Below are 23,831 nucleotides of genomic sequence, written 5' to 3'. Positions count from 1 at the left end.
GGGTTAGTGCGGATCCCCCTCACCGATCCCGGGTTAGTGCGGATCCCCCTCACCGATCCCGGATCCCCCTCACCGATCCCGGGGTCGTGCCCAGGGTTGACCCTGACGAGTGAGTGGATCCCTTTGGGTGATGCTGGGCTGGGATTGGCCGTGGGTGGTGGGCGGGGCTTCCATTGTTGATGTCACCGTGGGTTGGGGGAACCACGCCTCCCAAGCAGCCAATCAGAGCGTGGGATGCCAGTGACATAGTGAACGGGGAAATCTGGACAGAGGGATCACTTCGACACACACTCCCAGAGAGACAGATCTCTCCCTCTCTCACTCCCCCCGAGACTGAAAGAGATGCCTGCTATGGACAACGTGAAGGGGTAAGTGAAAGGGGATGGAGAGGGGGAAGAGAGGAGGATGGAGAGAGAGGGATGGAGAGCAACTTGGAGGGGGAGAGAGAGAGGGATGGAGAGATGGATAGAGGGAGAGACAGAGAGGGGGAGAGATATATATGGGGGAAAGAGACAGATGTAGGGATAGAGATAAATGGCTGGGAGAGAGAAAGAGGGATAGAGAGGTAGAGAGATACAGAGAGAGAATGACAGAGTCAGACGGAGAGCGATAGAGAGACAGAGAGGGCAACAGACAGAGATAGAGAGAGCCCTAGAGAGAGAGAGACAGACGGAGAGAGAGAGAGAGAGAGAGAGAGAGAGAGCAAGAAAAACAGACACAAAGAGAAAGAGAGAGAGAGCGAGAGACACAGGGAGAGACATTGTGAATAGTTAAGGAAGGGACAAAGAGAGAGGGGGAGGGAGAGAGAGAGAGAGAGAGAGAGAGATGTGGTGCGGGAGGAAAGGAGCCTGGGAGAGAACCCGGGCATGGGGTAGTATACGGACCGGGATCAGCCTGTGTAATTCTGTTGGGATGCTGTGAAAACAGAATTCTGCGTGTCTGCCTGTCTATCAGCAGGGCCACGTGGAGAGACACTGAGCTGCAAACCACAAACACTGCTTCCTGGTCTCCCTGCCTTCACCCAGCCCCCGTAACCATTTCCTTTCAATGGCTCTCGGAGGGCAGGCTTTCTATTCAAGCATCACGTACATAACTCCGGAAATGTGTCACTCAGCAAGGACTTCACCACACACACACCTCACCCACCCCCAACCCCAGATATCTGTACACTGACTGGTGTCTCTCAGTCCCCGCTCTCTCTCTCAGGGAGATATCTGTACACTGACTGGTGTCTCTCAGTCCCCCCTCTCTCTCTCAGGGAGATATCTGTACACTGACTGGTGTCTCTCAGTCCCCTCTCTCTCAGGGAGATATCTGTACACTAACTGGTGTCTCTCAGTCCTCTCTCTCTCAGGGAGATATCTGTACACTGACTGGTATCTCCCAGTCCCCTCTCTCTCAGGGAGATATCCGTACACTGACTGGTGTCTCTCAGTCCCCCCTCTCTCTCAGGGAGATATCTGTACACTGACTGGTGTCTCTCAGTCCCCTCTCTCTCAGGGAGATATCTGTACACTGACTGGTGTCTCTCAGTCCCCCCTCTCTCTCTCAGGGAGATATCTGTACACTGACTGGTATCTCCCAGTCCCCTCTCTCTCAGGGAGATATCCGTACACTGACTGGTGTCTGTCAGTCCCCTCTCTCTCAGGGAGATATCTGTACACTAACTGGTGTCTCTCAGTCCTCTCTCTCTCTCAGGGAGATATCTGTACACTGACTGGTATCTCCCAGTCCCCTCTCTCTCAGGGAGATATCCGTACACTGACTGGTGTCTCTCAGTCCCCCCTCTCTCAGGGAGATATCCGTACACTGACTGGTGTCTCTCAGTCCCCCCTCTCTCTCAGGGAGATATCCGTACACTGACTGGTGTCTCTCAGTCCCCCCTCTCTCTCAGGGAGATATCTGTACACTGACTGGTGTCTCTCAGTCCCCTCTCTCTCAGGGAGATATCTGTACACTGACTGGTGTCTCTCAGTCCCCCCTCTCTCTCTCAGGGAGATATCTGTACACTGACTGGTATCTCCCAGTCCCCTCTCTCTCAGGGAGATATCCGTACACTGACTGGTGTCTCTCAGTCCCCTCTCTCTCAGGGAGATATCTGTACACTGACTGGTATCTCCCAGTCCCCTCTCTCTCAGGGAGATATCCGTACACTGACTGGTGTCTCTCAGTCCCCCCTCTCTCTCAGGGAGATATCTGTACACTGACTAGTGTCTCTCAGTCCCCTCTCTCTCAGGGAGATATCTGTACACTGACTGGTGTCTCTCAGTCCCCCCTCTCTCTCTCAGGGAGATATCTGTACACTGACTGGTATCTCCCAGTCCCCTCTCTCTCAGGGAGATATCCGTACACTGACTGGTGTCTCTCAGTCCCCCCTCTCTCTCAGGGAGATATCTGTACACTGACTGGTGTCTCTCAGTCCCCCCTCTCTCTCTCAGGGAGATATCTGTACACTGACTGGTGTCTCTCAGGCCCCTCTCTCTCTCTCTCAGGGAGATATCTGTACACTGACTGGTGTCTCTCAGTCCCCCCTCTCTCTCTCAGGGAGATATCTGTACACTGACTGGTGTCTCTCAGTCCCCCCTCTCTCTCAGGGAGATATCTGTACACTGACTGGTGTCTCTCAGTCCCCTCTCTCTCAGGGTGATATCTGTATATTGACTGGTGTCTCTCAGTCCCCTCTCTCTCTCAGGGAGATATCTGTACACTGACTGGTGTCTCTCAGTGCCCCCTCTCTCTCTCAGGGAGATATCTGTACACTGACTGGTGTCTCTCAGTCCCCTCTCTCTCTCAGGGAGATATCTGTACACTGACTGGTGTCTCTCAGTCCCCCCTCTCTCTCTCAGGGAGATATCTGTACACTGACTGGTGTCTCTCAATCCCCTCTCTCTCTCAGGGAGATATCTGTACACTGACTGGTGTCTCTCAGTCCCCTCTCTCTCTCTCAGGGAGATATCTGTACACTGACTGGTGTCTCTCAGTGCCCCCTCTCTCTCTCAGGGAGATATCTGTACACTGACTGGTGTCTCTCAGTCCCCTCTCTCTCTCTCAGGGAGATATCTGTACACTGACTGGTGTCTCTCAGGCCCCTCTCTCAGGGAGATATCTGTACACTGACTGGTGTCTCTCAGTCCCCTCTCTCTCTCAGGGAGATATCTGTACACTGACTGGTGTCTGTCAGTCCCCTCTCTCTCAGGGAGATATCTGTACACTGACTGGTATCTCCCAGTCCCCTCTCTCTCAGGGAGATATCTGTACACTGACTGGTGTCTCTCAGTCCCCCCTCTCTCTCAGGGAGATATCTGTACACTGACTGGTGTCTCTCAGTCCCCTCTCTCTCAGGGAGATATCTGTACACTGACTGGTGTCTCTCTGTCCTCTCTCTCTCAGGGAGATATCTGTACACTGACTGGTGTCTCTCAGTCCCCTCTCTCTCTCAGGGAGATATCTGTACACTGACTGGTGTCTCTCAGTCCCCTCTCTCTCAGGGAGATATCTGTACACTGACTGGTGTCTCTCAGTCCCCTCTCTCTCTCAGGGAGATATCTGTACACTGACTGGTGTCTCTCAGTCCCCTCTCTCTCAGGGAGATAGCTGTAGATGGAGTAGATTTTGAGCACGTGTAATTGTCTCTCTCTCTCTCTATTTGACAGGTATTCTTATGACCAGTACAAGACAACAGCCGATTGGTTGCTCGCACGGACAAATCAGAGACCTACTGTTGCTATAATCTGTGGGTCCGGATTAGGGGGTCTCGCTGATTCCCTGAAGGATCCTGTCTGTTTCAAGTACACCGATATTCCCAACTTTCCTCACAGCACAGGTAAGGCAACTCCCACATCCAATGGACCCCAAAACCCTTCCCCATTCCCTCCCGCTCTGCACTGTCCCCAAGGACCCCAAACCCCTTCCCCATTCCCTCCCGCTCTGCACCGTCCCCGATGGACCCCAAACGCCTTCCCTGTCCCCTCACACTCTACACCGTCCCAGTGGACCCCAAACCCCTTCCCGTTCCCTCCCACTCTACACCGTCCCCATGGACCCCAAACCCCGTCCCCGTTCGCTCCTGCTCTACACCGTCCCGATGGACCCCAAACCCCTTCCCCGTTCCCTCCTGCTCTACACCGTCCCCGATGGACCCCAAACCCCTTCCCCGTTCCCTCCCGCTCTGCACCGTTCCCATGGACCCCAAACCCCTTCCCCATTCCCTCCCGCTCTGCACTGTCCCCAAGGACCCCAAACCCCTTCCCCATTCCCTCCCGCTCTACACCGTCCCCGATGGACCCCAAACCCCTTCTCCGTCCCCTCACACTCTACACCGTCCCGATGGACCCCAAACCCCTTCCCCGTTCCCTCCTGCTCTACACCGTCCCCGATGGACCCCAAACCCCTTCCCCGTTCCCTCCTGCTCTACACCGTCCCCCATGGACCCCAAACCCCTTCCCCGTTCCCTCCTGCTCTACACCGTCCCCGATGGACCCCAAACCCCTTCCCCGTTCCCTCCTGCTCTACACCGTCCCCCATGGACCCCAAACCCCTTCCCCGTTCCCTCCCGCTCTGCACCGTTCCCATGGACCCCAAACCCCTTCCCCATTCCCTCCCGCTCTACACCGTCCCCCATGGACCCCAAACCCCTTCCCCATTCCCTCCCGCTCTGCACTGTCCCCAAGGACCCCAAACCCCTTCCCCATTCCCTCCCGCTCTACACCGTCCCCGATGGACCCCAAACCCCTTCTCCGTCCCCTCACACTCTACACCGTCCCGATGGACCCCAAACCCCTTCCCCGTTCCCTCCCACTCTACACCGTCCCCCATGGACCCCAAACCCCTTCCCCGTTCCCTCCTGCTCTACACCGTCCCCAATGGACCCCAAACCCCTTCCCCGTTCCCTCCCGCTCTACACCGTCCCCCATGGACCCCAAACCCCTTCCCCGTTCCCTCCTGCTCTACACCGTCCCCCATGGACCCCAAACCACTTCCCCGTCCCCTCCCGCTCTACACCGTCCCCATGGACCCCAAACCCCTTCCCCGTTCCCTCCCACTCTACACCGTCCCCATGGACCCCAAACCCCTTCCCCGTTCCCTCCTGCTCTACACCGTCCCCGATGGACCCCAAACCCCTTCCCCGTTCCCTCCCTCTCTACACCGTCCCGATGGACCCCAAACCCCTTCCCCGTTCCCTCCCGCTCTACACCGTCCCCCATGGACCCCAAACCCCTTCCCCGTTCCCTCCCTCTCTACACCGTCCCCCATGGACCCCAAACCCCTTCCCCGTTCTCTCCCGCTCTACACCGTCCCAATGGACCCCAAACCCCTTCCCCGTTCCCTCCTGCTCTACACCGTCCCAATGGACCCCAAACCCCTTCCCCGTCCCCTCCCGCTCTACACCGTCCCCGATGGACCCCAAACCCCTTCCCCGTTCCCTCCCGCTCTGCACCGTTCCCATGGACCCCAAACCCCTTCCCCGTCCCCTCCCGCTCTACACCGTCCCCCATGGACCCCAAACCCCTTCCCCGTTCCCTCCCACTCTACACCATCCCCGATGGACCCCAAACCCCTTCCCCGTTCCCTCCTGCTCTACACCGTCCCCGATGGACCCCAAACCCCTTCGCCGTTCCCTCCTGCTCTACACCGTCCCCATGGACCCCAAACCCCTTCCCCGTTCCCTCCCTCTCTACACCGTCCCGATGGACCCCAAACCCCTTCCCCGTTCCCTCCCGCTCTACACCGTCCCAATGGACCCCAAACCCCTTCCCCATTCCCTCCTGCTCTACACCGTCCCCCATGGACCCCAAACCCCTTCCCCGTTCCCTCCCTCTCTACACCGTCCCGATGGACCCCAAACCCCTTCCCTCCTGCTCTACACCGTCCCCCATGGACCCCAAACCCCTTCCCCATTCCCTCCCGCTCTACACCGTCCCCGATGGACCCCAAACCCCTTCCCGTCCCCTCCCGCTCTACACCGTCCCCATGGACCCCAAACCCCTTCCCCGTTCCCTCACACTCTACACCGTCCCGATGGACCCCAAACCCCTTCCCCGTTCCCTCCTGCTCTACACCGTCCCCGATGGACCCCAAACCCCTTCCCCGTTCCCTCCTGCTCTACACCGTCCCCCATGGACCCCAAACCCCTTCCCCGTTCCCTCCTGCTCTACACCGTCCCCGATGGACCCCAAACCCCTTCCCCGTTCCCTCCCGCTCTACACCGTCCCCCATGGACCCCAAACCCCTTCCCCATTCCCTCCTGCTCTACACCGTCCCAGTGGACCCCAAACCACTTCCCCGTCCCCTCCCGCTCTACACCGTCCCCATGGACCCCAAACCCCTTCCCCGTTCCCTCCCACTCTACACCGTCCCCATGGACCCCAAACCCCTTCCCCGTTCCCTCCCTCTCTACACCGTCCCAGTGGACCCCAAACCCCTTCCCCGTTCCCTCCCTCTCTACACCATCCCCCATGGACCCCAAACCCCTTCCCCTTTCCCTCCCGCTCTACACCGTCCCGATGGACCCCAAACCCCTTCCCCGTTCCCTCCCGCTCTACACCATCCCCCATGGACCCCAAACCCCTTCCCCGTTCCCTCCCTCTCTACACCGTCCCCCATGGACCCCAAACCCCTTCCCCGTTCCCTCCCTCTCTACACCGTCCCCATGGACCCCAAACCCCTTCCCCGTTCCCTCCCTCTCTACACCGTCCCAGTGGACCCCAAACCCCTTCCCCGTTCCCTCCCTCTCTACACCATCCCCCATGGACCCCAAACCCCTTCCCCTTTCCCTCCCGCTCTACACCGTCCCGATGGACCCCAAACCCCTTCCCCGTTCCCTCCCGCTCTACACCATCCCCCATGGACCCCAAACCCCTTCCCCGTTCCCTCCCTCTCTACACCGTCCCCCATGGACCCCAAACCCCTTCCCCGTTCCCTCCCGCTCTACACCGTCCCAATGGACCCCAAACCCCTTCCCCATTCCCTCCTGCTCTACACCGTCCCCCATGGACCCCAAACCCCTTCCCCGTTCCCTCCCTCTCTACACCGTCCCGATGGACCCCAAACCCCTTCCCTCCTGCTCTACACCGTCCCCCATGGACCCCAAACCCCTTCCCCGTTCCCTCCTGCTCTACACCGTCCCCGATGGACCCCAAACCCCTTCCCCGTCCCCTCCCGCTCTACACCGTCCCCCATGGACCCCAAACCCCTTCCCCATTCCCTCCCTCTCTACACTGTCCCGATGGACCCCAAACCCCTTCCCCGTTCCCTCCCACTCTACACCGTCCCAATGGACCCCAAACCCCTTCCCCGTTCCCTCCCTCTCTACACCATCCCCCATGGACCCCAAACCCCTTCCCCTTTCCCTCCCGCTCTACACCGTCCCGATGGACCCCAAACCCCTTCCCCGTTCCCTCCCGCTCTACACCGTCCCCCATGGACCCCAAACCCCTTCCCCGTTCCCTCCCTCTCTACACCGTCCCCCATGGACCCCAAACCCCTTCCCCGTTCCCTCCCTCTCTATACCGTCCCCCATGGACCCCAAACCCCTTCCCCGTTCCCTCCCGCTCTACACCGTCCCCCATGGACCCCAAACCGCTTCCCCGTTCCCTCCCTTTCTGCACCATCCCCATGTACCCCAAACCCCTTCCCCGTTCCCTCCCTTTCTGCACCGTCCCGATGGACCCCAAACCCCTTCCCGTTCCCTCCCTCTCTACACCGTCCCCCATGTACCCCAAACCCCTTCCCCGTTCCCTCCCTCTCTACACCGTCCCCATGGACCCCAAACCCCTTCCCCGTTCCCTCCCACTCTACACCGTCCCCCATGGACCCCAAACCCCTTCCCCGTTCCCTCCCTCTCTAGACCGTCCCCATGGACCCCAAACCCCTTCCCCGTTCCCTCCCACTCTACACCGTCCCCCATGGACCCCAAACCCCTTCCCCGTTCCCTCCCTCTCTACACCGTCCCCATGGACCCCAAACCCCTTCCCCATTCCCTCCCACTCTACACCGTCCCCCATGGACCCCAAACCCCTTCCCCGTTCCCTCCCGCTCTACACCGTACCCCATGGACCCCAAACCCCTTCCCCGTTCGCTCCTGCTCTACACCGTCCCCATGGACCCCAAACCCCTTCCCCGTTCCCTCCCGCTCTACACCGTCCCCATGGACCCCAAACCCCTTCCCCATTCCCTCCCTCTCTACACCGTCCCCATGGACCCCAAACCCCTTCCCCGTTTCCTCTTGCTCTACACCGTCCCGATGGACCCCAAACCCCTTCCCTGTTCCCTCCCGCTCTACACCGTCCCCCATGTACCCCAAACCCCTTCCCCGTTCCCTCCCTCTCTACACCGTCCCCATGGACGCCAAACCCCTTCCCCGTTCCCTCCCTCTCTACACCGTCCCCCGTGGACCCCAAACCCCTTCCCGTTCCCTCCCGCTCTACACTGTACCCATGGACCCCAAACCCCTTCCCCATTCCCTCCCTCTCTACACCGTCCCCATGGACCCCAAACCCTTTCCCCGTTTCCTCCTGCTCTACACCGTCCCGATGGACCCCAAACCCCTTCCCCGTTCCCTCCCACTCTACACCGTCCCCCATGGACCTCAAACCCCTTCGCCGTTCCCTCCCGCTCTACACCGTCCCCCATGGACCCCAAATCCCTTCCCCGTCCCCTCACACTCTACACCGTCCCCCATGGACCTCAAACCCCTTCGCCGTTCCCTCCCGCTCTACACCGTCCCCATGGACCCCAAACCCCTTCGCCGTTCCCTGCCGCTCTACACCGTCCCTCATGGACCCCAAACCCCTTCCCGTTCCCTCCCGCTCTACACCGTCCCCATGGACCCCAAACACCTTCCCCATTCCCTCCCTCTCTACACCGTCCCGATGGACCCCAAACCCCTTCCCCATTCCCTCCCACTCTACACCGTCCCCCATGGACCCCAAACCCCTTCCCCATTCCCTCCCTCTCTACACCGTCCCCCATGGACCCCAAATCCCTTCCCCGTCCTTTCACACTCTACACCGTCCCAGTGGACCCCAAACCACTTCCCCGTTCCCTCCCGCTCTACACCGTCCCCCATGGACCCCAAACCCCTTCCCCGTTCCCTCCTGCTCTACACCGTCCCCATGGACCCCAAACCCCTTCCCCGTTCCCTCCCCCTCTACACCGTCCCCCATGGACCCCAAACCCCTTCCCCGTTCCCTCCCTCTCTACACCGTCCCCCATGGACCCCAAACCGCTTCCCCGTTCCCTCCCGCTCTACACCGTCCCCATGGACCCCAAACCCCTTCCCCGTTCCCTCCCGCTCTACACCGTCCCCGATGGACCCCAAACCCCTTCCCCGTTCCCTCCCTCTCTACACCGTCCCCCATGGACCTCAAACCCCTTCCCCGTTCCCTCCCGCTCTACACCGTCCCCCATGGACCCCAAACCCCTTCCCCGTTCCCTCCCTTTCTGCACCGTCCCCATGTACCCCAAACCCCTTCCCCGTTCCCTCCCTTTCTGCACCGTCCAGATGGACCCCAAACCCCTTCCCCGTTCCCTCCCTTTCTGCACCGTCCCCATGTACCCCAAACCCCTTCCCCGTTCCCTCCCTTTCTGCACCGTCCAGATGGACCCCAAACCCCTTCCCCGTTCCCTCCCGCTCTACACCGTCCCCCATGTACCCCAAACCCCTTCCCCGTTCCCTCCTGCTCTACACCGTCCCCATGGACCCCAAACCCCTTCCCCGTTCCCTCCCTCTCTACACCGTCCCCATGGACCCCAAACCCCTTCCCCGTTCCCTCCCGCTCTACACCGTCCCCAATGGACCCCAAACCCCTTCCCCGTTCCCTCCCTCTCTACACCATCCCCATGGACCCCAAACCCCTTCCCCGTTCCCTCCCTCTCTACACCGTCCCCATGGACCCCAAACCCCTTCCCCGTTCCCTCCCGCTCTACACCGTCCCCATGGACCCCAAACCCCTTCCCCGTTCCCTCTCTCTCTACACCGTCCCCCATGGACCCCAAACCCCTTCCCCGTTCCCTCCCACTCTACACCGTCCCAATGGACCCTAAACCCCTTCCCCGTCCCCTCCCTCTCTACACCGTCCCCCATGGACCCCAAACCCCTTCCCCGTTCCCTCCCTCTCTACACCGTCCCCCATGGACCCCAAACCCCTTCCCGTCCCCTCCCGCTCTACACCGTCCCCCATGGACCCCAAACCCCTTCCCCGTTCCCTCCCGCTCTACACCGTCCCCAATGGACCCCAAACCCCTTCCCCGTTCCCTCCCTCTCTACACCGTCCCCGATGGACCCCAAACCCCTTCCCCGTTCCCTCCCTCTCTACACCGTCCCCATGGACCCCAAACCCCTTCCCCGTTCCCTCCCTCTCTACACCGTCCCCATGGACCCCAAACCCCTTCCCCGTTCCCTCCCGCTCTACACCGTCCCCCATGGACCCCAAACCCCTTCCCCGTTCCCTCCCACTCTACACCGTCCCAATGGACCCTAAACCCCTTCCCCGTCCCCTCCCTCTCTACACCGTCCCCCATGGACCCCAAACCCCTTCCCCGTTCCCTCCCTCTCTACACCGTCCCCCATGGACCCCAAACCCCTTCCCGTCCCCTCCCGCTCTACACCGTCCCGATGGACCCCAAACCCCTTCCCCGTTCCCTCCTGCTCTACACCGTCCCCCATGGACCCCAAACCCCTTCCCCGTCCCCTCCCGCTCTACACAGTCCCCAGTGGACCCCAAACCCCTTCCCCGTTCCCTCCCGCTCTACACCGTCCCCCATGGACCCCAAACCCCTTCCCCGTCCCCTCCCGCTCTACACAGTCCCCAGTGGACCCCAAACCCCTTCCCCGTTCCCTCCTGCTCTACACCGTCCCCGATGGACCCCAAACCCCTTCCCGTTCCCTCCCGCTCTACACCGTCCCCGATGGACCCCAAACCCCTTCCCCGTCCCCTCACACTCTACACCGTCCCCCATGGACCTCAAACCCCTTCCCCGTTCCCTCCCTCTCTACACCGTCCCCCATGTACCCCAAACCCCTTCCCCGTTCCCTCCCCCTCTACACCGTCCCCATGGACCCCAAACCCCTTCCCCGTTCCCTCCCGCTCTACACCATCCCAATGGACCCTAAACCCCTTCCCCGTCCCCTCCCTCTCTACACCGTCCCCCATGGACCCCAAACCCCTTCCCGTTCCCTCCCGCTCTACACCGTACCCATGGACCCCAAACCCCTTCCCCATTCCCTCCCTCTCTACACCGTCCCCATGGACCCCAAACCCCTTCCCCGTTTCCTCTTGCTCTACACCGTCCCGATGGACCCCAAACCCCTTCCCTGTTCCCTCCCGCTCTACACCGTCCCCCATGTACCCCAAACCCCTTCCCCGTTCCCTCCCTCTCTACACCGTCCCCATGGACGCCAAACCCCTTCCCCGTTCCCTCCCTCTCTACACCGTCCCCCATGGACCCCAAACCCCTTCCCGTTCCCTCCCGCTCTACACTGTACCCATGGACCCCAAACCCCTTCCCCATTCCCTCCCTCTCTACACCGTCCCCATGGACCCCAAATCCCTTCCCCGTCCCCTCACACTCTACACCGTCCCCCATGGACCTCAAACCCCTTCCCCGTTCCCTCCCTCTCTACACCGTCCCTCATGGACCCCAAACCCCTTCCCGTTCCCTCCCTCTCTACACCGTCCCCCATGGACCCCAAATCCCTTCCCCGTCCTTTCACACTCTACACCGTCCCCATGGACCCCAAACCACTTCCCCGTTCCCTCCCGCTCTACACCGTCCCCCATGGACCCCAAACCCCTTCCCCGTTCCCTCCTGCTCTACACCGTCCCCATGGACCCCAAACCCCTTCCCCGTTCCCTCCCCCTCTACACCATCCCCCATGGACCCCAAACCCCTTCCCCGTTCCCTCCTGCTCTACACCGTCCCCCATGGACCCCAAACCCCTTCCCCGTTCCCTCCCTCTCTACACCGTCCCCCATGGACCCCAAACCCCTTCCCCGTTCCCTCCCTCTCTACACCGTCCCCCATGGACCCCAAACCGCTTCCCCGTTCCCTCCCGCTCTACACCGTCCCCATGGACCCCAAACCCCTTCCCCGTTCCCTCCCGCTCTACACCGTCCCCGATGGACCCCAAACCCCTTCCCCGTTCCCTCCTGCTCTACATCGTCCCCCATGGACCTCAAACCCCTTCCCCGTTCCCTCCCCCTCTACACCATCCCCCATGGACCCCAAACCCCTTCCCCGTTCCCTCCTGCTCTACACCGTCCCCCATGGACCCCAAACCCCTTCCCCGTTCCCTCCCTCTCTACACCGTCCCCCATGGACCCCAAACCCCTTCCCCGTTCCCTCCCTCTCTACACCGTCCCCCATGGACCCCAAACCGCTTCCCCGTTCCCTCCCGCTCTACACCGTCCCCATGGACCCCAAACCCCTTCCCCGTTCCCTCCCGCTCTACACCGTCCCCGATGGACCCCAAACCCCTTCCCCGTTCCCTCCTGCTCTACATCGTCCCCCATGGACCTCAAACCCCTTCCCCGTTCCCTCCCTCTCTACACCGTCCCCATGGACCCCAAACCCCTTCCCCGTCCCCTCCCTCTCTACACCGTCCCCCATGGACCTCAAACCCCTTCCCCGTTCCCTCCCGCTCTACACCGTCCCCCATGGACCCCAAACCCCTTCCCCGTTCCCTCCCTTTCTGCACCGTCCCCATGTACCCCAAACCCCTTCCCCGTTCCCTCCCTTTCTGCACCGTCCAGATGGACCCCAAACCCCTTCCCCGTTCCCTCCCTTTCTGCACCGTCCCCATGTACCCCAAACCCCTTCCCCGTTCCCTCCCTTTCTGCACCGTCCAGATGGACCCCAAACCCCTTCCCCGTTCCCTCCCGCTCTACACCGTCCCCATGTACCCCAAACCCCTTCCCCGTTCCCTCCCTCTCTACACCGTCCCCATGGACCCCAAACCCCTTCCCCGTTCCCTCCCTCTCTACACCATCCCCATGGACCCCAAACCCCTTCCCCGTTCCCTCCCTCTCTACACCGTCCCCATGGACCCCAAACCCCTTCCCCGTTCCCTCCTGCTCTACACCGTCCCCATGGACCCCAAACCCCTTCCCCGTTCCCTCTCTCTCTACACCGTCCCCCATGGACCCCAAACCCCTTCCCCGTTCCCTCCCACTCTACACCGTCCCAATGGACCCTAAACCCCTTCCCCGTCCCCTCCCTCTCTACACCGTCCCCCATGGACCCCAAACCCCTTCCCCGTTCCCTCCCTCTCTACACCGTCCCCCATGGACCCCAAACCCCTTCCCGTCCCCTCACACTCTACACCGTCCCCATGGACCCCAAACCCCTTCCCCGTTCCCTCCCTCTCTACACCGTCCCCATGGACCCCAAACCCCTTCCCCGTTCCCTCCCTCTCTACACCGTCCCCCATGTACCCCAAACCCCTTCCCCGTTCCCTCCCTCTCTACACTGTCCCGATGGACCCCAAACCCCTTCCCCGTTCCCTCCCGCTCTACACCGTCCCCATGGACCCCAAACCCCTTCCCCGTTCCCTCCCTCTCTACACCGTCCCGATGGACCCCAAACCCCTTCCCCGTTCCCTCCCTCTCTACACCGTCCCGATGGACCCCAAACCCCTTCCCCGTTCCCTCCTGCTCTACACCGTCCCCATGGACCCCAAACCCCTTCCCCGTTCCCTCACACTCTACACCGTCCCCCATGGACCCCAAACCCCTTCCCCGTTCCCTCCCGCTCTACACCGTCCCCCATGGACCCCAAACCCCTTCCCCGTTCCCTCCTGCTCTCCACTGTCCCGATGGACCCCAAACCCCTTCCCCGTTCCCTCCTGCTCTACACCGTCCCAGTGGACCCCAAACCCCTTCCCCGTTCCCTCCCTCTCTACACCGTCCCGATGGACCCCAAACCCCTTCCCCGTCCCCTCCCGCTCTACACCGTCCCCCATGGACCCCAAACACCTTCCCCGTTCCCTCCCTCTCTACACTGTCCCGATGGACCCCAAACCCCTTGCCCGTTCCCTCCCACTCTACACCGTCCCAATGGACCCCAAACCCCTTCCCCGTTCCCTCCCTCTCTACACCGTCCCAATGGACCCCAAACCCCTTCCCCGTTCCCTCCCTCTCTACACCGTCCCCGATGGACCCCAAACCCCTTCCCCGTTCCCTCCTGCTCTACACCGTCCCCGATGGACCCCAAACCCCTTCCCCGTTCCCTCCCGCTCTACACTGTCCCCCATGGACCCCAAACCCCTTCCCCGTTCCCTCCTGCTCTACACCGTCCCCCATGGACCCCAAACCCCTTCCCGTCCCCTCCCTCTCTACACCGTCCCCATGGACCCCAAACCCCGTCCCCGTTCCCTCCCTCTCTACACCGTCCCCATGGACCCCAAACCCCTTCCCCGTTCCCTCCCGCTCTACACCGTCCCCCATGGACCCCAAACCCCTTCCCCGTTCCCTCCCTCTCTACACCGTCCCCCATGGACCCCAAACCCCTTCCCGTCCCCTCCCGCTCTACACCGTCCCGATGGACCCCAAACCCCTTCCCCGTCTCCTCCCGCTCTACACCGTCCCAATGGACCCCAAACCCCTTCCCCGTTCCCTCCCACTCTACACCGTCCCCATGGACCCCAAACCCCTTCCCCGTTCCCTCCCACTCTACACCGTCCCCATGGACCCCAAACCCCTTCCCCGTTCCCTCCCACTCTACACCGTCCCAATGGACCCCAAACCCCTTCCCCGTTCCCTCCCGCTCTACACCGTCCCCCATGGACCCCAAACCCCTTCCCCGTTCCCTCCCTCTCTACACCGTCCCCCATGGACCCCAAACCCCTTCCCGTCCCCTCCCGCTCTACACCGTCCCGATGGACCCCAAACCCCTTCCCCGTCTCCTCCCGCTCTACACCGTCCCAATGGACCCCAAACACCTTACCCGTTCCCTCCCACTCTACACCGTCCCCATGGACCCCAAACCCCTTCCCCGTCCCCTCCCTCTCTACACCGTCCCAATGGACCCCAAACACCTTACCCGTTCCCTCCCACTCTACACCGTCCCCATGGACCCCAAACCCCTTCCCCGTCTCCTCCCGCTCTACACCGTCCCAATGGACCCCAAACACCTTACCCGTTCCCTCCCTCTCTACACCGTCCCCCATGGACCCCAAACCCCTTCCCCGTTCCCTCCCTCTCTACACCGTCCCCCAATGGACCCCAAACCCCTTCCCGGTCCCTCCCTCTCTACACCGTCCCCATGGACCCCAAACCCCTTCCCCGGTCCCTCCCTCTCTACACCGTCCCAATGGACCCTAAACCCCTTCCCCGTTCCCTCCCGCTCTACACCGTCCCCCATGGACCCCAAACCCCTTCCCCGTTCCCTCCCGCTCTACACCGTCCCCATGGACCCCAAACCCCTTCCCCGTCCCCTCCCTCTCTACACCGTCCCAATGGACCCCAAACACCTTACCCGTTCCCTCCCACTCTACACCGTCCCCATGGACCCCAAACCCCTTCCCCGTCTCCTCCCGCTCTACACCGTCCCAATGGACCCCAAACACCTTACCCGTTCCCTCCCTCTCTACACCGTCCCCCATGGACCCCAAACCCCTTCCCCGTTCCCTCCCTCTCTACACCGTCCCCCAATGGACCCCAAACCCCTTCCCGGTCCCTCCCACTCTACACCGTCCCCATGGACCCCAAACCCCTTCCCCGGTCCCTCCCTCTCTACACCGTCCCAATGGACCCTAAACCCCTTCCCCGTTCCCTCCCGCTCTACACCGTCCCCCATGGACCCCAAACCCCTTCCCCGTTCCTTCCCGCTCTACACCGTTCCAGTGGACCCCAAACCCCTTCCCCGTTCCCTCCCACTCTACACCGTCCCGATGGACCCCAAACCCCTTCCCCGTTCCCTCCCAATCTACACTGTCCCGATGGACCCCAAACCCCTTCCCCGTTCCCTCCCTCTCTCCACTGTCCCGATGGACCCCATACCCCTTCCCCGTTCCCTCCTGCTCTACACCGTCCCCCATGGACCCCAAACCCCTTCCTATTCCCTCCCTCTCTGCACCGTCCCCATGGACTCGATCCCGGTTCCCCATTCTTCTGCCTCCTCGCGGTTCCTAGTGCCCACGGCTGGTGGGTAGTGATCTAGTTGTGATCTGTTGCAGTGGTGGGACACGCAGGGCGCTTGGTTTTCGGATCGCTGAGCGGGACGTCCTGCGTCTGTATGCAGGGACGATGCCATCTCTATGAAGGGCACCCTGTCTGGAAGGTAATGAGAGGGGGCAGTGAGGGAGGGGGCAGTGAGGGAGGGGGCAGTGAGGGAGGGGGACAGTGAGGGAGGGGGCAGTGAGGGTCAGTGAGGGAGGGGGGAGTGAGGGAGGGGGACAGTGAGGGAGGGGGACAGTGAGGGAGGGGGACAGTGAGGGAGGGGGCAGTGAGGGTCAGTGAGGGAGGGGGGAGTGAGGGAGGGGGCAGTGAGGGAGGGGGACAGTGAGGGAGGGGTCAGTGAGGGAGGGGGTAGTGAGGGAGGGGGCAGTGAGGGAGGGGGCAGTGCGGGAGTGGTCAGTGAGGGAAGGGGCAGTGAGGGAGGGGGACAGTGAGGGAGGGGGACAGTGAGGGAGGGGGGCAGTGAGGGAGGGGGCAGTGAGGGGCAGTGAGGGAGGGGGCAGTGCGGGAGGGGGCAGTGAGGGAGGGGGCAGTGCGGGAGGGGGACAGTGAGGGAGGGGGCAGTGAGGGAGGGGGCAGTGAGGGTCAGTGAGGGAGGGGGGAGTGAGGGAGGGGGCAGTGCGGGAGGGGGCAGTGAGGGAGGGGGCAGTGAGGGAGGGGGCAGTGAGGGTCAGTGAGGGAGGGGGGAGTGAGGGAGGGGGCAGTGAGGGTCAGTGAGGGAGGGGACAGTGAGGGAGGGGACAGTGAGGGAGGGGTCAGTGAGGGAGGGGGCAGTGGGGGAGGGGCAGTGAGGGAGGGGGGAGTGAGGGAGGGGGACAGTGAGGGAGGGGTCAGTGAGGGCGGGGTCAGTGAGGGCGGGGTCAGTGAGGGAGGGGTCAGTGAGGGAGGGGACAGTGAGGGAGAGGTCAGTGAGGGAGGGGGGCAGTGAGGGAGAGGTCAGTGAGGGAGGGGGGCAGTGAGGGAGGGGTCAGTGAGGGTCAGTGAGGGAGGGGTCAGTGCGGGAGGGGTCAGTGAGGGAAGGGTCAGTGAGGGAGGGGTCAGTGAGGGAGGGGCAGTGAGGGAGGTGGCAGTGAGGGAGGGGGCAGTGAGGGAGGGGACAGTGAGGGAGGGGACAGTGAGGGAGGGGTCAGTGAGGGAGGGGACAGTGAGGGAGAGGTCAGTGAGGGAGGGGGGCAGTGAGGGAGGGGTCAGTGAGGGTCAGTGAGGGAGGGGTCAGTGCGGGAGGGGTCAGTGAGGGAGGGGTCAGTGAGGGAGGGGTCAGTGAGGGAGGGGCAGTGAGGGAGGTGGCAGTGAGGGAGGGGGCAGTGAGGGAGGGGACAGTGAGGGAGGGGACAGTGAGGGAGGGGTCAGTGAGGGAGGGGACAGTGAGGGAGAGGTCAGTGAGGGAGGGGGGCAGTGAGGGAGAGGTCAGTGAGGGAGGGGGGCAGTGAGGGAGGGGTCAGTGAGGGTCAGTGAGGGAGGGGTCAGTGCGGGAGGGGTCAGTGAGGGAGGGGTCAGTGAGGGAGGGGTCAGTGAGGGAGGGGCAGTGAGGGAGGTGGCAGTGAGGGAGGGGGCAGTGAGGGAGGGGACAGTGAGGGAGGGGACAGTGAGGGAGGGGTCAGTGAGGGAGGGGACAGTGAGGGAGAGGTCAGTGAGGGAGGGGTCAGTGAGGGAGGGGGACAGTGAGGGAGGGGACAGTGAGGGAGGGGTCAGTGAGGGAGGGGACAGTGAGGGAGGGGGGCAGTGAGAGAGAGGTCAGTGAGGGAGGGGTCAGTGAGGGAGGGGTCAGTGAGGGAGGGGTCAGTGAGGGAGGGGACAGTGAGGGAGGGGTCAGTGAGGGAGGGGACAGTGAGGGAGGGGACAGTGAGGGAGGGGACAGTGAGGGAGAGGTCAGTGAGGGAGGGGTCAGTGAGGGAGGGGTCAGTGAGGGAGGGGACAGTGAGGGGTCAGTGAGGGAGGGGTCAGTGCGGGAAGGGTCATTGAGGGAGGGGTCAGTGAGGGAGGGGGGCAGTGAGGGAGGGGCAGTGAGGGAGGGGGGAGTGAGGGAGGGGACAGTGAGGGGTCAGTGAGGGAGGGGCCAGTGAGGGAGGGGCCAGTGAGGGAGGGGTAAGTGAGGGAGGGGACAGTGAGGGAGAGGTCAGTGAGGGAGGGGTCAGTGAGGGAGGGGTCAGTGAGGGAGGGGGGCAGTGAGGGAGGGGACAGTGAGGGGTCAGTGAGGGAGGGGTCAGTGCGGGAAGGGTCATTGAGGGAGGGGTCAGTGAGGGAGGGGGGCAGTGAGGGAGGGGGGAGTGAGGGAGGGGGGCAGTGAGGGAGGGGTCAGTGAGGGAGGGGGTAGTGAGGGAGGGGGCAGTGAGGGAGGGGGCAGAGAGGGAGGGGGCAGAGAGGGAGGGGACAGTGAGGGAGAGGTCAGTGAGGGAGGGGGCAGAGAGGGAGGGGTCGGTGAGGGAGAGTCTGACTGAGGGATCCGTCTGGGAGAGACTGACTGAGGGATCCGTCTGGGAGAGACTGACTGAGGGATCCGTCTGGGAGAGACTGACTGAGGGATCCATCTGGGAGAGTCTGAGTGAGGGATCCATCTGGGAGACTGACTGAGGGATCTGTCTGGGAGAGACTGACTGAGGGATCCGTCTGGGAGAGACTGACTGAGGGATCCGTCTGGGAGAGTCTGACTGAGGGATCTGCCTGGGAGAGACTGACTGAGGGATCCGTCTGGGAGAGTCTGACTGAGGGATCTGCCTGGGAGAGACTGACTGAGGGATCCGTCTGGGAGAGACTGACTGAGGGATCCGTCTCGGAGAGACTGACTGAGGGATCCGTCTCGGAGAGACTGACTGAGGGATCCGTCTGGGAGAGACTGACTGAAGGATCCGTCTGGGAGACTGACTGAGGGATCCGTCTGGGAGAGTCTGATTCAGGGATCCGTCTCGGAGAGACTGACTGAGGGATCTGCCTGGGAGAGACTGACTGAGGGATCCGTCTGGGGGAGACTGACTGAGGGATCCGTCTGGGAGAGTCTGACTGAGGGATCCGTCTGGGAGAGACTGACTGAGGGATCCGTTTGGGAGAGACTGACTGAGGGATCCGTCTGGGAGAGTCTGATTCAGGGATCCGTCTCGGAGAGACTGACTGAGGGATCCTGGGAGAGACAGACTGAGGGAACCATCTGGGAGAGACTGACTGAGGGATCTGTCTGGGAGAGACTGACTGAGGGATCCGTCTGGGAGAGACTGACTGAGGGATCCGTCTGGGAGAGACAGACTGAGGGAACCGTCTCGGAGAGACTGACTGAGGGATCCGTCTGGGAGAGACTGACTGAGGGATCCGTCTGGGAGACTGACTGAGGGATCTGCCTGGGAGAGACAGACTGAGGGAACCGTCTCGGAGAGACTGACTGAGGGATCCGTCTGGGAGAGACTGACTGAGGGATCTGCCTGGGAGAGACTGACTGAGGGATCCGTCTCGGAGAGACTGACTGAGGCATCTGTCTGGGAGAGACTGACTGAGGGATCCGTTTGGGAGAGACTGACTGAGGGATCCGTCTGGGAGAGTCTGACTGAGGGATTTGTCTGGGTGAGTCTGACTGAGGGATCTGCCTGGGAGAGACTGACTGAGGGATCCGTCTGGGAGAGACTGACTGAGGGATCCGTCTCGGAGAGACTGACTGAGGGATTCGTCTGGGAGAGACTGACTGAGGGATCCGTCTGGGAGAGACTGACTGAGGGATCCGTCTGGGAGAGACTGACTGAGGGATCCGTTTGGGAGAGACTGACTGAGGAATCCATCTGGGAGAGTCTGATTCAGGGATCCGTCTGGGAGAGACTGACTGAGGGATCTGTCTGGGAGAGACTGACTGAGGGATCCTGGGAGAGACTGACTGAGGGATCTGTCTGGGAGAGACTGACTGAGGGATCCGTCTGGGAGAGACTGACTGAGGGATCCGTCTGGGAGAGACTGACTGAGGGATCCGTTTGGGAGAGACTCACTGAGGGATCCATCTGGGAGAGTCTGATTCAGGGATCCGTCTGGGAGAGACTGACTGAGGAATCTGCCTGGTTTTCCAGGCTCTCTGGGTGGGTTTCTGGTCTGTCCCTGATCCAGATGACGTTCTCTTTCCCAGATGACGTTCCCAATCCGTGTTTTCCGCCTCATGGGGGTGGAGACCCTGATCGTCACCAACGCAGCGGGTGGTCTCCATCCAGACTACAAGGTCGGAGACATCATGTTGATCAAGGATCACATCAACCTGCCTGGATTGGCTGGGATCAATCCACTGGTGGGACCCAACGATGAGAGGTCAGGATCTCCCGGAGGTCAGGGGTCAGGGGTCAGCCTGGGGAGAGGGAGACGGGTAATGTGCACGGTGCTCCGAGTGTGGGTCTGACCCAGGGGGAGAGGGAGACAGGAACTGTGCACGGTGCTCCGAGTGTGGGTCTGACCCAGGGGGATAGGGAGACGGGAACTGTGCACGGTGCTCCGAGTGTGGGTCTGACCGAGGGGGAGAGGGAGACGGGTAATGTGCACGGTGCTCCGAGTGTGGGTCTGACCCAGGGATATGGAGACGGGAACTGTGCACGGTGCTCCGAGTGTGGGTCTGACCCAGGGATAGGGAGACGGGAACTGTGCACGGTGCTCCGAGTGTGGGTCTGACCGAGGGATAGGGAGACGGGAACTGTGCACGGTGCTGCGAGTGTGGGTCTGACCCAGGGGGAGAGGGAGACAGGAACTGTGCACGGTGCTCCGAGTGTGGGTCTGACCGAGGGATAGGGAGACAGTAACTGTGCACGGTGCTCCGAGTGTGGGTCTGACCCAGGGGGATAGGGAGATGGGAACTGTGCACGGTGCTCCGAGTGTGGGTCTGACCGAGGGGGATAGGGAGACAGGAACTGTGCACGGTGCTCCGAGTGTGGGTCTGACCCAGGGGGATAGGGAGATGGGAACTGTGCACGGTGCTCAGGGTGTGGGTCTGACCGAAGGATAGGGAGACAGGAACTGTGCACGGTGCTCCGAGTGTGTGTCTGACCGAGGGATAGGGAGACAGGAACTGTGCACGGTGCTCCGAGTGTGGGTCTGACCGAGGGATACGGAGATGGGAACTGTGCACGGTGCTCCGAGTGTGGGTCTGACCGAGGGATACGGAGATGGGAACTGTGCACGGTGCTCAGGGTGTGGGTCTGACCGAGGGATAGGGAGACAGGAACTGTGCACGGTGCTCCGAGTGTGGGTCTGACCGAGGGATAGGGAGACAGGAACTGTGCACGGTGCTCCGAGTGTGGGTCTGACCTTTCCCGGTTCCTGTGTAGGTTCGGAGAGCGATTCCCGTGTATGTCCGATGCCTATGACAGGGCACTGAGGCGAATAGCGAGCGAGGTAGCCAAGGACCTGGGTTACGGTGCCATCCTGCAGGAGGGAGTGTACTGCACTGTTGGGGGACCCTCATACGAGACCATCGCAGAGTGTCGCATGCTGCGAATCATCGGAGCGGACGCAGTCGGTGAGTCCCGAACCTGTGTAGATGGAGCTTTACTCGGGATTTAACCTGGTGCAGTCATTGTATCCGTGATGGGGGGGGGCGGGCGGGTGCAGTGCCCCCCCGTGTATCTCACTCCCCCCTTACCGTGCCCCCCCCGTATATCTCACTCCCCACTCCCCGTGCCCCCCCCGTGTATCTCACTCCCCACTCACCGTGCCCCCCCGTGTATCTCACTCCCCACTCACCGTGCCCCCCCGTGTATCTCACTCCCCCCTCACCGTGCCCCCGTGTATCTCACTCCCCACTCCCCGTGCCCCCCCCGTGTATCTCACTCCCCACTCACCGTGCCCCCCCGTGTATCTCACTCCCCACTCACCGTGCCCCCCCGTGTATCTCACTCCCCTCTCACCGTGCCCCCCCCGTGTATCTCACTCCCCTCTCACCGTGCCCCCCCCGTGTATCTCACTCCCCACTCACCGTGCCCCCCCATGTATCTCACTCCCCACTCACCGTGCCCCCCCGTGTATCTCACTCCCCTCTCACCGTGCCCCCCCGTGTATCTCATTCCCCTCTCACCGTGCCCCCCCCCGTGTATCTCATTCCCCTCTCGCCGTGCCCCCCCGTGTATCTCATTCCCCTCTCACCGTGCCCCCCCGTGTATCTCATTCCCCTCTCACCGTGCCCCCCATGTATCTCACTCCCCTCTCACCATGCCCCCCCCGGTGTATCTCACTCCCCTCTCACCGTGCCCCCCCCATGTATCTCACTCCCCTATCACCGTGCCCCCGTGTATCTCACTCCCCTCTCACCGTGACCCCCCCGTGTATCTCACTCCCCTCTCACCGTGACCCCCCCATGTGTCTCACTCCCCTCTCACTGTGCCCCCCCGTGTATCTCACTCCCCTCTCACCGTGCCCCCCCGTGTATCTCACTCCCCTCTCACCGTGCCCCCCCGTGTATCTCACTCCCCACTCACCTTGCGCCCCGTGTATCTCACTCCCCACTCGCCGTGCCCCCCCCGTGTATCTCACTCCCCTCTCGCCGTGCCCCCCCGTGTATCTCACTCCTCTCACACCGTGCCCCCCCCGTGTATCTCACTCACCTCTCACCGTGCCCCCCCCGTGTATCTCACTCCCCTCTCACCGTGCCCCCCCGTGTATCTCACTCCCCACTCACCTTGCGCCCCGTGTATCTCACTCCCCACTCGCCGTGCCCCCCCCGTGTATCTCACTCCCCTCTCGCCGTGCCCCCATGTATCTCACTCCCCTCTCACCGTGCCCCCCCCGTGTATCTCACTCCCCACTCACCGTGCCCCCCCGTGTATCTCACTCCCCTCTCACCGTGCCCCCCCGTGTATCTCACTCCCCACTCACCGTGCCCCCCCGTGTATCTCACTCCCCACTCACCTTGCGCCCCGTGTATCTCACTCCCCACTCGCCGTGCCCCCCCCGTGTATCTCACTCCCCTCTCGCCGTGCCCCCATGTATCTCACTCCCCACTCGCCGTGCCCCCCCCGTGTATCTCACTCCCCTCTCGCCATGCGCCCCCCCCGTGTATCTCACTCCCCACTCACCGTGCCCCCCCGTGTATCTCACTCCCCTCTCGCCATGCCCCCCCCGTGTATCTCACTCCCCACTCACCGTGCCCCCCCGTGTATCTCACTCCTCCATCACCGTGCCGCCCCGTGTATCTCACTCCCCTCTCACCGTGCCCCCCGTGTATCTCACTCCCCTCTCGCCATGCGCCCCCCCCGTGTATCTCACTCCCCACTCACCGTGCCCCCCCGTGTATCTCACTCCCCTCTCGCCATGCACCCCCCCCGTGTATCTCACTCCCCACTCCCCGTGCCCCCCCCCGTGTATCTCACTCCCCTCTCACCGTGCCCCCCCGTGTATCTCACTCCCCACTCACCGTGCCCCCCCGTGTATCTCACTCCCCTCTCACCGTGCCCCCCCGTGTATCTCACTCCCCACTCACCGTGCCCCCCCCGTGTATCTCACTCCCCTCTCGCCGTGTCCCCCCCCGTGTATCTCACTCCCCACTCACCGTGCCCCCCCGTGTATCTCACTCCCCTCTCACCGTGCCCCACCGTGTATCTCACTCCCCTCTCGCCGTGCCCCACCCGTGTATCTCGCTCCCCTCTCACCGTGCCCCCCCGTGTATCTCACTCCCCACTCACCGTGCCCCCCCCGTGTATCTCACTCCCC

General features: G+C 62.5%; 1 protein-coding gene across 1 annotated transcript; it reads left to right on the top strand.

Moving 5' to 3' along the window:
* Positions 1 to 174: 174 nt before the first annotated feature.
* LOC140472686 (purine nucleoside phosphorylase-like) lies at positions 175 to 21,645 on the top strand (the record flags this gene model as incomplete). Its single annotated transcript, XM_072567512.1, has 5 exons — positions 175 to 368; positions 3,654 to 3,823; positions 16,175 to 16,278; positions 20,272 to 20,447; positions 21,455 to 21,645. Coding segments are annotated over exons 1-5 (667 nt in total), but the record flags the coding sequence as incomplete, so codon positions are not given.
* Between the last annotated feature and the right edge of the window lie 2,186 nt (positions 21,646 to 23,831).

The sequence above is a fragment of the Chiloscyllium punctatum genome, unplaced genomic scaffold, assembly GCF_047496795.1.
Source record: "Chiloscyllium punctatum isolate Juve2018m unplaced genomic scaffold, sChiPun1.3 scaffold_417, whole genome shotgun sequence".
Classification (NCBI taxonomy): Eukaryota; Metazoa; Chordata; class Chondrichthyes; order Orectolobiformes; family Hemiscylliidae; genus Chiloscyllium; species Chiloscyllium punctatum.
Note: the sequence above shows the minus strand (reverse complement) of the source record. Positions and strands in the feature narration are given on the sequence as shown.